At 36.9% G+C, this 15,394-nt stretch overlaps 1 protein-coding gene across 1 annotated transcript; it reads left to right on the top strand.

Annotated features, from left to right (window-relative positions):
* Positions 1 to 1,534: 1,534 nt before the first annotated feature.
* Positions 1,535 to 5,519, top strand: LOC126698369 (uncharacterized). The gene is made up of 3 exons (XM_050395538.1): positions 1,535 to 1,935; positions 4,866 to 5,005; positions 5,105 to 5,519. Exons 1-3 carry the CDS (start codon positions 1,548 to 1,550, stop codon positions 5,450 to 5,452), a joined length of 876 nt encoding a protein of 291 aa, XP_050251495.1. The 5' UTR covers positions 1,535 to 1,547; the 3' UTR covers positions 5,453 to 5,519.
* Positions 5,520 to 15,394: the final 9,875 nt, after the last annotated feature.

Here is a 15,394-nt window from a genome sequence, read left to right on the forward strand (position 1 = left end):
ATCTATTTACTTGTGTAGCGTTTTTAAAAACTTACTTTTTATGAACACAATTATACTTAAATTTGTTTTAACAAATAAGTTATGGGCTATTTAGATTTGCTGTTTTCATAACTCATAATTCTGTTCCTATAACTCATAACTCAAAAATGGTGGGGTCCATGGTTGAGAAGTCCGTTTGGATTTTGTTTCCAGTTTTTGTTTCCATCATTCAATTTTATGATTTTTGAGTGATGAATTATGGAAACTAAAAACATATTTTAAGAGCCTGTTTGGCCAACAAAATTTGATCACTCAATTTCCGTCACTCAATTTCCATCACTCATCACTCATGACTCATCACTCATCACTCAATTTTTCACATCCGTTTGCCTTCATCACCCAATTTCTATCGCTCAATATTTTTCACACTATTCATGGACCCCACACCTGTTACTGTGTCAGAGCACTTCTGTTTTGTTACCTGCAGAACATTTTCATCCCCATCAAAATTTCTCTTTTCTCATTTCCCCTTCCCCTTCAGCCCTGTCAGAGCATCAGCAGTGGGACTTGCAAATGTCATATGTCACTAGTATTTAGCATCTAAGCCTTAAAAACCCCAACAGCTGGACTTGTAAAACCATCCCATTGCAAAAAAAATTACAATTTTGCTACAGTACCATCTTATATGTAAGATGGTACTGTAGCAGTATTGTATAATAAAAATTAATTTTTTATTTGTCTGATGCTTCTTCTCTCTCCTCTCTCTCTCTCTCATTTCATTTCACTTTCTCTCTCCAATTTCCCTCTACTTCGTTCTACTCTCCCCTCTGCAAACCCGAAACCCATACAATCTCAGGACTTCAGAACCAAATTTGAGGCTTATATCAAATTAAGACTAAAATTTACACAGAGAAAACGAAAAATCAAAGAGATACGAACCTGATCTTTGTGATCCTCGGAAGAAGATAAGGAAATGGAAGCAGCGACCAAAGCTCCGGCGGAGCGAACCTGGAGGCGACGGTGCTGGTGTTGGTGGAAACTGTTTTGAGGCACGACGATATGATTCAGAGTGAGTTCGGTAAGAAACCGTTGTTCTTTGCCTTCACTTTCTTCATCTTCACCACAACCATACAGTAACGGTTACAGTTACAATAGCAACAACGCTGCTATCAACAACTACCACCGACTTGGTGGAGCTACTCGGTCCTCCACCTCCACCACCGCCACCGACGGTAAAACTAATTCCACTTCTGCCTCTGCCAACGATGAACATCTCCTCCGATTGCCGCTGACGATAGGATATCTCATCCAATTACTTCAGCGCGACAGAAAAAAATATTGCGCTGAAGTAAAAAAATAAGTAATTAACGGTTTTTTTTTTCCTATCTGTTCTTGTGCCAGAGGTTGAGAGAGAGAGAGAGAGAAATATTTGAAAAATAATATTTAAATAAACTGGTAAAAAAAATAGAGTTTTGGGATGTTGGGTGTATTGAAAAATGGTATGTTATAATGGATAAAGTAACTTTTTGGGATGGTAAAATAGGATGTGATGAGATTTCCGGTTGTGGATGCTCTCACTCTCCCAAAGCAGAAACCCAAACCCAGAAAAATGTCTCAACCTCCCTCGCCTCGTCAGGACCATCATCACCAGTGAACAACACCCAAGTCTCCGATGTGTACAGCGGCGCGATCTCCTCCGTCATGACCCATTTCCCAGCAACGCCAACGAGGAAACCCAAACCCATAAAAATTTCTCAAGCTTTCTCGCCTCATCAGGACCATCACCGATGAACCCAACTCTCCAACGTGTACAGCGGCGCGATCTCCTCCGTCGTGACCCATTTCCCAGCGGTGCCGACGAGCAACAACAACAATGTCACCCATTTCCCCATTTTGTCACGGACGATCTCCTCCGACCCAAGACGGTGCTTCCCTCCCTCACTCAGCTCAGCTCAAGTATTCCTTTTTCATTTTCTTTTCTTTTCAATACTTCCTTTATTAAACTTTGTTTATGAAGTTCGTTTTTATTTCCTTAACTGTTGTGTCTTAAATATCTTTGTTGCTGAAAGGGTTTTTTTTCCTATTTAATTTGTAGATCTGCTAGTTGTTCTATACTTTTAATAATAATATTGTTTGTGTTTGTGGGAAAAAGCCCTCTGATCTTTGTTTGGTACCTGGGAAAACATAGGAAAGTGCTATTTTTATGTTTTAGACAATAACTGAATTATTGTAGACTAAAGTCAGAAGCTTTTTGATGTAGGAGCTATGGACTGACTTGTTGAATTTATTGTAAATATTGGTTTGCATACTCTATATGCTTGTAGCTCTCCAAGTTTACTCTTTATGGTTTTGAATAGAAATACCCACTTTAATTTTTAAATTCTTTGTTGATATTGCGAGCTATAAATGTATTTTCTAGAACTGTTAATGGTGTTTGGATCCTGTTTTAATGAGTGAATAAAATCATTATTACAGGACACCTACATAATTTACTTTATTTGGTTACGTTGTTTGCTATATACAAAAGCAAGTTTGTAATGCTAGTGATTAGTTGGTATTGTTCATATTGTATTTGATTGGAAGCTGGCAATGGGTATGGGTTTATGTTTTCGCAGGAGATTGAATCCCCAGATCCTTGAACAATTTTTTTTGTTAATAATTTGCATAGATGTTCATATATTTTCATGTTTGCTTTTGTGTGAAAATTATGTTTTAGTGATATTATTTGTTACTCTAAATAACCCATTTTCCCACTGTTTGAAGTATGCCGGTTTGCTTCAATGGTTTGATCTACTGAACTCCCGTGGTTATGGGTTTATTTTATTTATTTTTTAAATAATTTATGGAACTAATTTATGGTGCTTCTCTGTTTGATTTATTTTTTTTCAATTAAGCTGGTTGTTCTTGTTACCAACCAATTGCTCTGTAGATATTGGTGGTGCTACTTTGTTTGATTTTGTTTGTTATGAATTATGAATTATGATTTTGTTTGCTCTGTTGATTTTGTTTGCTATGAATTATGAATCTTAAAGGTCCATTGGGATTGAAGTATTGGAAATGGTAAAAACTTGTTGAGGTAAAGGCTCAAAAACAAAGATATAAGAAAGGATAAGTTAGGATTGATGGAAAAATGGTTTGGAAATTATGTTCTCAACCATTAGAAACAAAGAAAAATGGGAATCATATGAGGTTCGAAGAAAGTCTACAACCATACTAATTGGAACTTAAGTTAGTTGGATTTGAAGAAAGTCTACAACCATACTAATTGGAACTTTCACATTTACATGCTGAAACAGTGCGGCTTTGGAGAGAAATGGACGAATTGGATTATTTGTTGCATTTCTACAATTAGGTTTTTGATTCAAGCTAATGGCAGCTTGAATGGAAATGTGGGTTTTTTTTTTTGTTTTTTTTTTTTTAGTTCTAAAGGTTTATGTCAAGGTGATCCATTGTCACAATTGTTATTGATGATAGTGATGGAGGCACTGAGTAAGTAATTCGTAAGAGCAGTGGCAGGGCAGTATCTTGTGAAGTGCAGGACAGCATCTTGCTGGTTTCATAGTGGGAAGTAGAACATGTGATCTGTTGATGGTTTCTCACCTCTTATTTTTATATGATACTTGATTTTTTTTTTTTTTTTGTGGGAATGCCTGGAACAACTTAGTTAAAGAACCTTTGAGCTTTATAGGCAGGGACGGAGCTAGAGCCAAAGGTTTGGGGGGGCAAAGTTTGGACTTTAAAAAAAAAAAAAAAAAAATTGCAACTTCAAGAATAAAAATTTTTCTGGTCAATTTAATATTTTATCATCTATTTGGGTCAACAATTCAAATTGTATTGTTGAGATTGGGTATGTTTTTAAGACCACATTATCTAGCCTCATGTTCTATCATGGTCTCTTCTCTTGTGGGTCCATTAGACTAATTGTAGGAGCGCATAGCATGTTGGTTTCTATGAAGAGGTCATGTATGTGTGTAGTTGGTGTCCATACAGGTAGCACTAGAAGATCGAAGTGCGATGATGAGAAATAATAGGAGCCAACAACTAAGTTGTGTGTGAAATAATAGGTGCCATTAGTATTTGAGTTTATCTACTAATATACTATTGTTATATTAAAGTTAGAATTTGGTATTGTCATTGACTTATTGTTATCTTTTACTTATTGCAACGTTAGAGTTTATTTTCAGTCGTCAGGAGCCCTAATAGGTTGGGTAGTTGAGTCATTGTAGCTTATAGCACAGTTCCATGTATAAAGCAGCTTTTCCCATGCGTGATCTCATGCGTGTTTTTTTTTTTTTTTTTTTTTTTTGAGAAACACTCATTCATTATATTTCTATAAATAAAAAGATTAATCCTCTATTTGTCTTCTTGTTAACTCTACAAATCTGAGAAATTTTTTCACAACAAGCCCTTCATATTTTGAAAATCAGAGAACTTTCAAAAAATGAGGAATTTAGGATATACATTCTGCATCCTACTTACACTTATTGAGGCATACCATTTTTTAATTCCATTTTATTCAATTCTTTTGTGATTTATTCAATTCTTTGGTCATTAAGAAATAGAATTTAGGCTAATTTTGATATTGAGAATCCAAAAAAATGTAGTACAAGAAATTGATTTGGGTTAAAATTAAAAAGCTTGTTTTTAATTCCTTTTGTTTTGTTTCATTCCATTGCTCTGTTCCTTGTATATATAAGTAGAGCTGTACTTTTTCTATTCATTCGATGAGAAATTTCTCTCTCATCTTCATCTCCGAGTAAGAAGAGACTAATAATGACCAAGTTTAATTTTTTTTTTGGAGGCTAATTGAACATTAAATATACCTATAATATGTCTTCTGCTAGTGTGTTATTATTGGACTTATTGCATAAGTTTCATTTTCTCAGCCTATAATATGTCTTCTGCCACTACTTATGAGTCCACTTCTAGTGGCCATATGTGCGATATGGATCGGTGTGTGGGAAGGACCTCCCTATCTACCCGTAATTTTGGTAGGAGGTTCTATGGATGTCAGCAGTGGTCGCCGGTTAGTATTACATGATTCTATTGTCATTACATATTTGACTTGTCATATTCTTACTATCTTTGCTAACCGTATTTTATATGCCTTCAATGTTGTATGCAGGACTCCGATCAGGCATGTAAGTTCTTCAAATGGTTGGACAAGAACACATGCCCACGTGGCCGTGCAACAGCACCACTTGTCCATGAAAGGTTTACCCGATATAAGGCCAAGGCCGTAGCTGCAAGAAATGAAAGGGATGAGGCTCATGCAAGGGAAGCAGAAGCACGGGAGCTCCTAAGGATAGCAAAGCGCAAGGCTGAAAAAACTAAGCTCGCACTCCGAATTGTTGAAGACAAGGTCTACAAGTATAGGCTAGCTTTATTTTTCTCTTGGACTATGCTTGGTATTTATTTTGTATTCTCTACTGCTTTTAGGGGCTATGACCATACACAACTGTGTCTGCCATGACCCATTGACGATCACATGTGTAATGTAAATATCTTTCATATTTAAGCTTCCTTTTTTGGTTGGATCATCTTTTTCTTTTCTTTTTTCAGAGAAGAGTTTGATCAGCTATCTAGTTGTTATGATCCAAAATTTTGCAATAGTGTATCCTGCTATATTTCTAGATTACTATATACTTGTTAAATGATGTGGGGAATGATGAGGTGATCTTGGGGAAAGTTGGATGAAACAAATGTGAAGCAGCGTGCTTTGTGCAGATGTGTTCAGTTTTGTGGGGCAAATTTATGACTGATGCGTATATTTGTGGGGCAAATTTAGCACTTCCCCCTCTACATATCCTAATTCCTAAATCGAATGTTATTCTTATTTTTTTCTAATAAGTCAATGTTATCCTTTATGATCTAAGTGATGAAGTAAAGATATTCTTTCTTATTTACTGGTTTTGGTTTGAATATGAAAGTATTTTGTACAACAAAACCAAAAGTAATCCCGATTAGTAACTTCTTATTCAAATGGATTCTATTCCATTTTTTTAAAAATAAATCTACAAACCTTGTATAAGTGAGGCATTAAACTATATTAAGATTATCAACAAGTACACTTATGTTTCTCAAAAAAAAAAAAAAAAAAACAAGTACACTTATTTTCCTAAAAAAAAAAAAATTCCCTCTTTAAGTTAATAGCAAAAACTTTATTTGATGTAGATATAATATTTAAGTGTATCATGGCTGCTTGGATGGATGGTTTTCACAGCTTTAGTGGGCGGGTCTGTTGCAATATATTGGTTGCTAAAGAGTGCAAATCAACAAATAATACAAATACAAATCCAAATCACAAAAAATGCATTATAAAAAAAAAATCCCTGCAACCTACATGCCTTTTGACGAGGGTCCAACTCAATTGCCTTATTGAATTTCGCTACCGAACCAAAAACATCACCCTTAACAATAACAAAGCATTCCAAATTATACAGACCCAAAATACTTATAAACCAAAAGTACATAATATTCCAAATTACACAGACCTAAAATAGTACAGTAAAATTACAAGTTAGGCTGAAAACCCAAAATACTTATAATCATCTCACATTGCCACGAGCAACATAATCATTCCACATTGTGTCAGTGATATTGTCCCTAACTTGGCCCATCGCTCACTTTGATGCACTTGACATTTCTAGTACATGTCTTTGGGTCGCTGAGCTTGTTGATGCTCCAACATCTCCACTGCCTTCGCCATTAGTCGCACTACCTTCGCCATCACTCTCTCCTATTGTTTTGAACAATTCATCACTCCGATTGTTCATGCGTATGAAATTGTGTAGAGCACAACACACAATAACCACGTACCGCTGCCTAATTGGCTTGAAGTTTGGCATTAAATTCAGAATGGGGAAACGGGCTTTCAGCACTCCAAAGGACCGCTCAATAACCATCCGTAAGGACGAATGCCTGTAGTTGTACAACTCTTTCTTTGATGTTATCTGTCTACCGCTTGAGTTGAATTCCTGCACATGGTACCTAGTTGACTTGTGAGGGGGGGAGAAAACTAGTGCCAATTGGTAGACCCGAATCCACCAAGTAGTACGACCTTACACACACACACACACACACACAACCAGTAAGCACGTAATTAAGTTGTTCATAAACATACTACTTAGACGTGGAGGATAAAATAATTTTAGTTAAAGTCATAGTAATTTTAGTTAAAGTCACAGTATAGTACCTGTTGGTGGCTATGGGAATCCATGCTTCCGGTCACTGATTGCTTCCTCGAAAACTCTTGAGTCATTCGCACTGCCCTCCCACCCACCATGGACAAATGTGAACTGCATGTCCATGTTACACACACACAGCACATTAGTTGTTATAAGGCTCTTGCGATCCCTCTATGCCTGAGTATCATTTGCAGGAGGTCGGGCACTCACGTGCGTTCCATCAATTGCTTCTATACATCTCTACACATGAAAGTTTTCATTAATCTTAGCAAGCATATATCAAATATCATATTATTTTGCTGTTATGTCCAGTTAGTTAAGTAAGAGAATGTTTTGTACCTCAAACCATGGCCAATACTTGTTTACTTGAAGATGTTCGGGGAGGCCTGTGACATTCTGATCAGGTTTAATTAAATGTTTCGCGTAGTGGTGAACAGCTTGCAACGCCTTACGAAAATGCCGGCACACGGTTTTTGTTGAGTGCTGAACCCTGTCGGCAACACATCTAAAGCGGGTGTTGTGTCTAAGTATGTACAATAACATGGCCACGGCCTGAGTGGCATTCACCTCACCACGTCCGTCCCTCAAGTAACCATGTTGAGCCAACTCATCCACTAAATGTAACAGTAATTCAGGTGTCATGCGGAACATCTCATAATAGTTCATAGCGTTACCTTCAGTGACCTCGTCCATATACGCCTTACCGGTCAACGCATTAGCACGCATTGGTTGTTTATTATAATGCCGCTACATATACGCATACATCTCCCTAACTATAGGATTCACTAAATTAAACTCTGTCTCTTCTTCACGTTCGGAATCCGAATCGGTCCAATCACCATCATCAAGTTCACAGTCATTGCTGGAACCAACGTTGTTGAAGTATGCATCATCAAAGTCATACTCTTGGATCGCCCGCCACCAGTCATTTTCGGACGCCATAAGTCACCTATACATTAGCACAAACACACTATTCAAGTAGGTTATGTAAAGAGAGATATAAAAGTAAATATGTAAATCTTAACAATTTACACATCAGCATTTAATTCAACAAAGTTATGAGAGACCACTTACATAGGAAATAGAAACCTATCAAACCAAACATCCCAAGTTCATAAATAACATAAACCTTCATATTATCCATACGAAACATAATATAAATGTAAATAGAACAACCCGAATCCATAGTACATAAAAACCAAATAGCTTAGACATAGGTGATACAATGCATCATCAATCTTCCTCCGGGTTTAGAATGTCCTCAATCCAAGATTTCCTCCTATGCTCCGGCATACACATAAACACTACCCTATTATCCTTTTGCTGCAAAACCTTTGACATCTTGATGTAGGCCTTATTACTCAGATCCGGATACGTGTTCAGCACGTCCATTGCCTTGGTGAGTGAACAAGGATCACCCCCTACAAAGGATTGAGCGAATTGGTCGGATGAACCGGTAGTCCTGTCGAGTTTACCACTATACCTACGTTCAGACATTGCGTTGTACTCTTTTAGGGCCGCAGTCATTTCACTTGCCCTATCCGACTTCTTCGAGGCCTTCTTACCTTTGCCACTTGCATCTTGCACATGACGTTTTTCTGCCCTCCGAGTTACCTCCTCAACCTCAGCATCCTCCACAGTTTGTGGGAAACTATCAAAGTTAGGGGTGTAACAGTCATCGTCTAGATGAGTGGGTGCACTTGCATCGGCATTGGCATTGGCATTGGCAAGCTCTTCTTCTAGGGCACACTCCTCATCACTATTCAGGGGAGGAGTGTTTGAGGAGATCTGGAGGTTCCCAGTCACAGTACTAGTGGCGAACAACTGCTGCAGTGATGGGTAGTTTGGGCATCCCTGTTTCCTTAAGTTAGCTGCACCACGATTGGCCTGCAATATCCTTGGAAACATTAGCACACTGAACATAGCAGTTCATATATTATCAACTTTGAGGCAAATTGCATAAATAAATAATTGCAATAGGTTTATAATTAATAAACAACAGTAAACATACCGCAATCACATTCTGCCACACCTCATCAGAACAAGTCACTGTTTGGGTCTGCTCGTCCCACCCCAACCCCGTGTGTCTTAGCAATTGGCTTCACTTGCGTTGTTTGAGTCGGAGCCTATTGTGCTTCTGTTGAACTTGCTTAAAGACAAAGTCTTTCTCGGTCCTTCGGTTAAGTTCAGCTGTAATTGATGCCCATGTAGGACCCTTGAACACACCGCTTGGCATGTTACCCCTAAGTTGTTCCTCCAACATGATCTCAATAAAAATATGTTCTACATGTGGAGGCCACTTTTTCTCATCTGTCTCTTGTGATTCATGTGCCATCTATTTGAAATATCTCACGTGGTAAGCTCATGATAGATAATAATTTTAACAATTGATTAATAGGACTATAGGATTCATGTACCATGTAGAATTAAAGAGTCCAAAAAATAAAAAATATTCCACAGTTAAATCAACATAGATAAGAAAAAAGCATGCACGAAATGTAAGAAATAGTGGCAATATATAAGAAATAGTGGTAATATATAAATACTTCATCGAGGTTTACCACATATATTGTGTGACCAGATATACAAAAGATGGAAGATCGAAACAATAAGTTAGTAAACAGTTATAAGTGGCCACAAATACAACTAGGTTAGTGCATGGCTAAGTACATGGTAACCCATAACAAAGTACGCTACTGAACATAATGGGAACAAAATATGTCAGCAGTATATCAAAAAAGACATGCACTACATTAGTTCGACTACGCATCCACCTCTTACTGAGGCGGGTCATCGGGTTAGTGCATGGCTAAGTACATGGTAACCCATAACAAAGTACGCTACTGAACATAATGGGAACAAAATATGTCAGCAGTATATCAAAAAAGACATGCACTACATCAGTTCGACTACGCATCCACCTCTTACTGAGGCGGGTCAGCAGTATGAGGAGAGGACACGGGGGAAACATTAGGCCCAAGAGCTCTGGTACGGACCCCCATTGATCTTTGATAATTCCGTCGAGTATGCTTCCACCTCCTCATTACCCGCCTCACAGTAAAGGCCTTCCCCAAGCGGGCATTAATAAAGTTTGTGATCTCCTCCCACACGTGCGCATTGGCATGATAAGGACGCAAATTTCCACAAACAAAGTGTCCAAGTATGGAGTCACACAACAGATCCTCACAATTGGCATCCCATGTTCTCAACTCCGCAACCATCTTAAAGAACAACATACACATCTCATACACAATCATATCACAAGTACAATAAAGATATCCCAGTATTTTTAGAGGAACAAATATTGAGCATAGGATCCATATTAATATGTATATATGACTGCAATGACATGTACTGACTTATGTTTTTTGAAATCCATAAACAGTATTAAAGATATAAGACAAAAAAGAAGGCACAAATCATCGTATCAGTTGTTAATAAATTCAAACCAAATAGTGTGCAGTGTTGGAACTAAATTAATGTGATTTACAAAGGCCACCATAACTAAAAAACAAAAGCCACCATAACTAAAAAACAAGACTTTCCCCTTTGTCTAAGCAAGACTTTTTTTGTTTTTGTTTTTGTTTTTTTGCTATGTACTTTGTAGGAATTTCCTAGTACACAAAATTAATGTGATTTACAAAGGCCACCATAACTAAAAGATAAATATCAGAGACCAAACATTGTGTATTAAGTAGCATAAAAAAGGCAAGCACCAAAGTTTCCAACCTAGACCACAAGGTGCAGATGGCTTAAGAAAAAAAAATTCAATATTTTCTATAGTGTTTTTCAATTATAATTGTTTGTTATGTCAAGAAATGCCAAAGTGCCAAATGTTACATCAGAGACCCCAACACACATGCGCACCCGGGAAAAAAAAATCCTTAATTCAGAAAAGGAAAGAAAGGCAAGAAGCTGTTGAATAAAGCAAAAATAGATAATCAGATAAAAACTAGCAGATTTCAGAAATTCATTATTATTAAATAAATAAAAACTTTGTTAGTATTTTTTTTAATATCATACACAAGATAGCATATAATGGCCTTTGCTAAAAAAGTATCATCTGTTCATAATATGGCAAGCTGGGTTTGAAGCCCTACAATCTCAAATAGAACAATGGGCTAGTGCAGAAATTTAAAACTTAAAATTTACAGAACAAAACTTAAATTTTACAGAACAATGGGCTAGTATGGACTAAGTATTTTACAGAACAATCAACTTGTCAAATTAAGGTTGTCTTCAAACTTAAATTTAAAACTAGTGCAGAAATCAAACATACAAGACCAATCAATTTCAGGTCACTAAGACAAGCCGAAGCCCAGCCAAAGCATGGTCTAACAAGCCTTTCAATCTTAATTAAAGAAAAAACTGCAAACCCATAACTATTGAAGCAAACCCATAACCACGGTTTCAATAAATCAACTAAAATACTTACCCAAACATCAAACAAAGAAAAAGAAAAAGAAAAAACTGCAAACCCATAACCATTGAAGCAAACCCATAACCACGGTTTCAATAAATCAACTAAAATGCTTACCCAAACATCAAACAAAGAAAAAAAAAAAGAAAAAATTGCAAACCCATAACCATTGAAGCAAACCCATAGCCACGGTTTCAATAAATCAACTAAAATGCTTACCCAAACATCAAACAAAGAAAAAAAAAAAAAAACTGCAAACCCATAACCATTGAAGCAAACCCATAACCACGATTTCAATAAATCAACTAAAATGCTTATCCAAACATCAAACAAAGAAAAAAAAAAGAAAAAACTGCAAACCCATAACCATTGAAGCAAACCCATAACCACGGTTTCAATAAATCAACTAAAATGCTTACCCAAACATCAAACAAAGAAAAAAAAAAGAAAAAACTGCAAACCCATAACCATTGAAGCAAACCCATAACCACAGTTTCAATAAATCAAATAAAATGCTTACCCAAACATCAAACAACGAAAAAAAAAGGAAAAAAAAAAAAAAAAAAAAACAGAGAAGCACTGCGTTACCGTGACACGGCGGCGTGGTTGGCTGAGCTCGGAGCGGTGAAATAGTGCGTGAGGAGGTGAGGGCAGTGAGAGCTTCTTCTAGGAGTAATGGAATGAAGATGAAGCTCTGCTTTACTGAAGTGAAGAGAGAAGTCTGAGATGACTGAAGAGCCGTTGAAGAGAGTATGAAAAGGAGCGCACCACGTGAATTTGTTCTGACTGTGGGACTGGGTAAGTAGTTTTATTTACAAAAATACCATTGAGTTATAAGTTATGGAAACCGAAAACAGCCAAAATGTGTTTTCAGTTTCCATAACTCATAACTCAAAAATCAGAGAATTGAGTGATGGAAACAGAGTTATCGTTTGGCCAAACAACATTTTTGCTATGGGTCCCACCATTTTTGAGTTATGAGTTATGAAAACTGAGAATTGAGTTACGGAAACAGCTAAACCAAACAGGCTCTTAAGTGTTTTCAGTTTCTATAACTCTGTTTTTAATGGTATTTCCGTAATTAAACATACACCAAGGGACCCACCAGCCGCAACTTTTGACTCACTTTCCTTTCTTTTCTTTTCTTTTTTTCCTTCTCCACTTTTCTTTCTTCTTTCTCTGTTCTTCCGTTCAGTCTTTCTTTCTTTTTCTTCTTCCTTTTTCGTCTTTCTCACCTCAGTTATTTCTTTCTCTTTTTTTTTCCCTTCCTTTTCACCTTTCTCATCTCAGTTTGTTCACTTTTTTTTTCCCCCTCTTCCTTTTCGCCTTTCTCATCTCGGACCCATAAAAAAAAAAAAAAAATCAAGAAACATGGCTGAAGGGGTGGGTTGCTTGAATCGGTCTGAGTTTGGTGTTGAAGGACGATTTGAATTTCGGTCTTAAATCGGTGGGTTGCTTGCCGGTTTGGGTGTGGGTTTTTTCTGGGTTTGGTAAGTGGTGGTGGTGAGCGGTGGAGGGCTTTTTTCTGGGATTTGTTGTTTGTAGTGGATGGTGATGGTGGTGAAGGGTCTAACCCATTTACAGGTATGGGGCCCACAAACAGTTGAAAAATATTGAGTGATGACAAGTTGAGTGATGGTGCCAAACAGACTTCATGTAAAGTGATAGGATATTTTAAGTGATGAGTGATGAAAAAAAAATCCAAACAGGACCTAGGGAAGGAGGTGACATGGCAACAACTCAACAAGTAGCCCCTCAAATCCCAAATGAAACTTTGGAATACAAAAGTTGGACACTGATTATAAATTAAATTATAAACTAGCGCAATGTCCCATTGTATCCTTGTAGTTGTAGACCAAAAACGAGTGTTGATATTTTGGCCCAGTAATCAATAACAAGAGCATACAAAATAAGAACTAAGAAGAGAGATGTCGTGCTAAGAGTTCTGTAACTCATCACCGCACATCCTTGGTGCAATGGTCACTTCACAAGTGTAAGTGCTTATGGGGTGTGAGGGGTAAGGGCCATGGTTCAAGTCTCCAAGAAGGAGCTTACACATATACACTTAGATTATGTTAGAGTAGAATTTATATTATGTATAAAAAAAAAGGGGTTTTGTCACTCGACTGGTTGGCACTTCTTTATGTTTCCAACAAGACATTTGTGGTTCCAATCTCTCATCCTAATTGTATCTATCAAATTATCCTAGAAAAAAGAAAGAAAGAAAAAGGAAGAGAGATGGGGTTTAGTGGTTACTAAAATTAGAACAATAGTGTAATCCACTTCCAGTCATACGAAGCCAAAGTTAGTCCATATTAAACTACCCAAAAATTGCCCAAGTGCTACAAATCCAAAATTGAGAGAAAATCCTCTCATCCAAAATCCCTAGTAATTTATAATCCAATTTCCTTGGTAATTCTTGAGTATCACTCCTAAGACCTATAGGTTTTAAAAATCCAATTATATTGTTATCCTTGTTAAGCTTGATAAATGGTGGTTTAGGTGGCAATGATTTGATCTAGATAAAACAAGTAGGTGGTGGTATTATTTATTTATTTTTTTTTTGAGCCCTAGTTGGTGGTATGTTGGTAGAAAGACAAACTAGAAAGAAAATTTCGTTAACAATATTGGTTATTTGGAAAATAGTTTAGTGTATTGTTTGGTCTTTATGTGAGAAAATGAGTACCTTTCTTGCAAGTTACAATGTCCCAAGGAATATATGCCTGAAGCTAAGGGAAAGGGTAAGTGCCATTAGGCTAAAAGCTTAAACCAACCTAAATCCCTAACTTGGACCCCTAGTAACCAAGGTACTTTCTTTGTCAAATCGGCATACCATTTTTGCCCAATCAGATAGATTCCAACAACCATCCCCCCCTCCCTCCTCAAGAGTGGAAGCATCTTTGGAAGTTAAAGATCCATGAGAGACTTCAACTCCTTTTTAAGGAAAATTGTATGGGATGCTTTACCCACAAAAGAGGCTTTGAATAGGAGAGCCACAGAATGATATCAATTGAGTTCTTTGTAATTACCCAACAAAATCCCTAGATCACCTACTCATTCATTGCCCTAGAACCATCACCACTTTCTTATTATGTACTTGAACTCTAAATCTTTCTAATTCCCTAAATATTACTTTATTGTTATTATTCTTATTGATAATATTTGGAGAACTCAAAACAATTTTAAGTTTTTTGCAGGCCAATCCTCAAATCCAAGAGTTGCAGCTGGAATAATCTAGAGAGCTAACAAAGAGCATCTTGAAGCATGGACCTCCACCAAATAGTTGCCCCTTCTATAGGTTGGGTAAAGATCAACTTTGACATAGCCACAAGACCTGGATTCTCTATTGTTGGTGTTTGCAAAAATGATTTCAAAAAGGTTAATTTTGCCAACTCCTCTATGGTTGCCTCCACAAGACCCTCTCATTGGTGAAGTTCATGATGCCCTCTTAAGTCTTAACCCTTAAATTGGCCATCCAAACATTGCATCTCTTTTGTTGTATTTGAAGGGGACTCCCTCAATATCATTGAGGCTCTCCATCACTCTTTATTTAAGGCGCTAGATTTTATTACCCTTTTTTGCCATATTTATTTGCTTCTCTTAATCCCTCTTCTTGTCAGGATTTTTGTTTTGTAAACAAAAATATTAATTGTTTGGCCCACAATATTTTTTGGTCAGTTTATTGTAAGTGAGATGAGCCTATAAATATCTGTTATGTTCCTGATTGAATCTCTTCATCGAGATAGTTTAAGGCCCTTTTTTGCATGATTGATATTATTTTTACTTATTTAAAAAAACTCGACGAAGT

Source organism: Quercus robur, chromosome 9 (genome assembly GCF_932294415.1).
Source record: "Quercus robur chromosome 9, dhQueRobu3.1, whole genome shotgun sequence".
In the NCBI taxonomy this organism is placed as follows: Eukaryota; Viridiplantae; Streptophyta; class Magnoliopsida; order Fagales; family Fagaceae; genus Quercus; species Quercus robur.

Coding starts and splice junctions, on each gene's coding strand:
- LOC126698369 (XM_050395538.1), top strand. CDS start 1,548: ATGCTCTCACTCTCCCAAAGCAGAAACCCAAACCCAGAAAAATGTCTC. Junction 1,936..4,865: donor CCTCACTCAGCTCAGCTCAA/GTATTCCTTTTT, acceptor TCATTTTCTCAG/CCTATAATATGTCTTCTGCC. Junction 5,006..5,104: donor GATGTCAGCAGTGGTCGCCG/GTTAGTATTACA, acceptor TGTTGTATGCAG/GACTCCGATCAGGCATGTAA.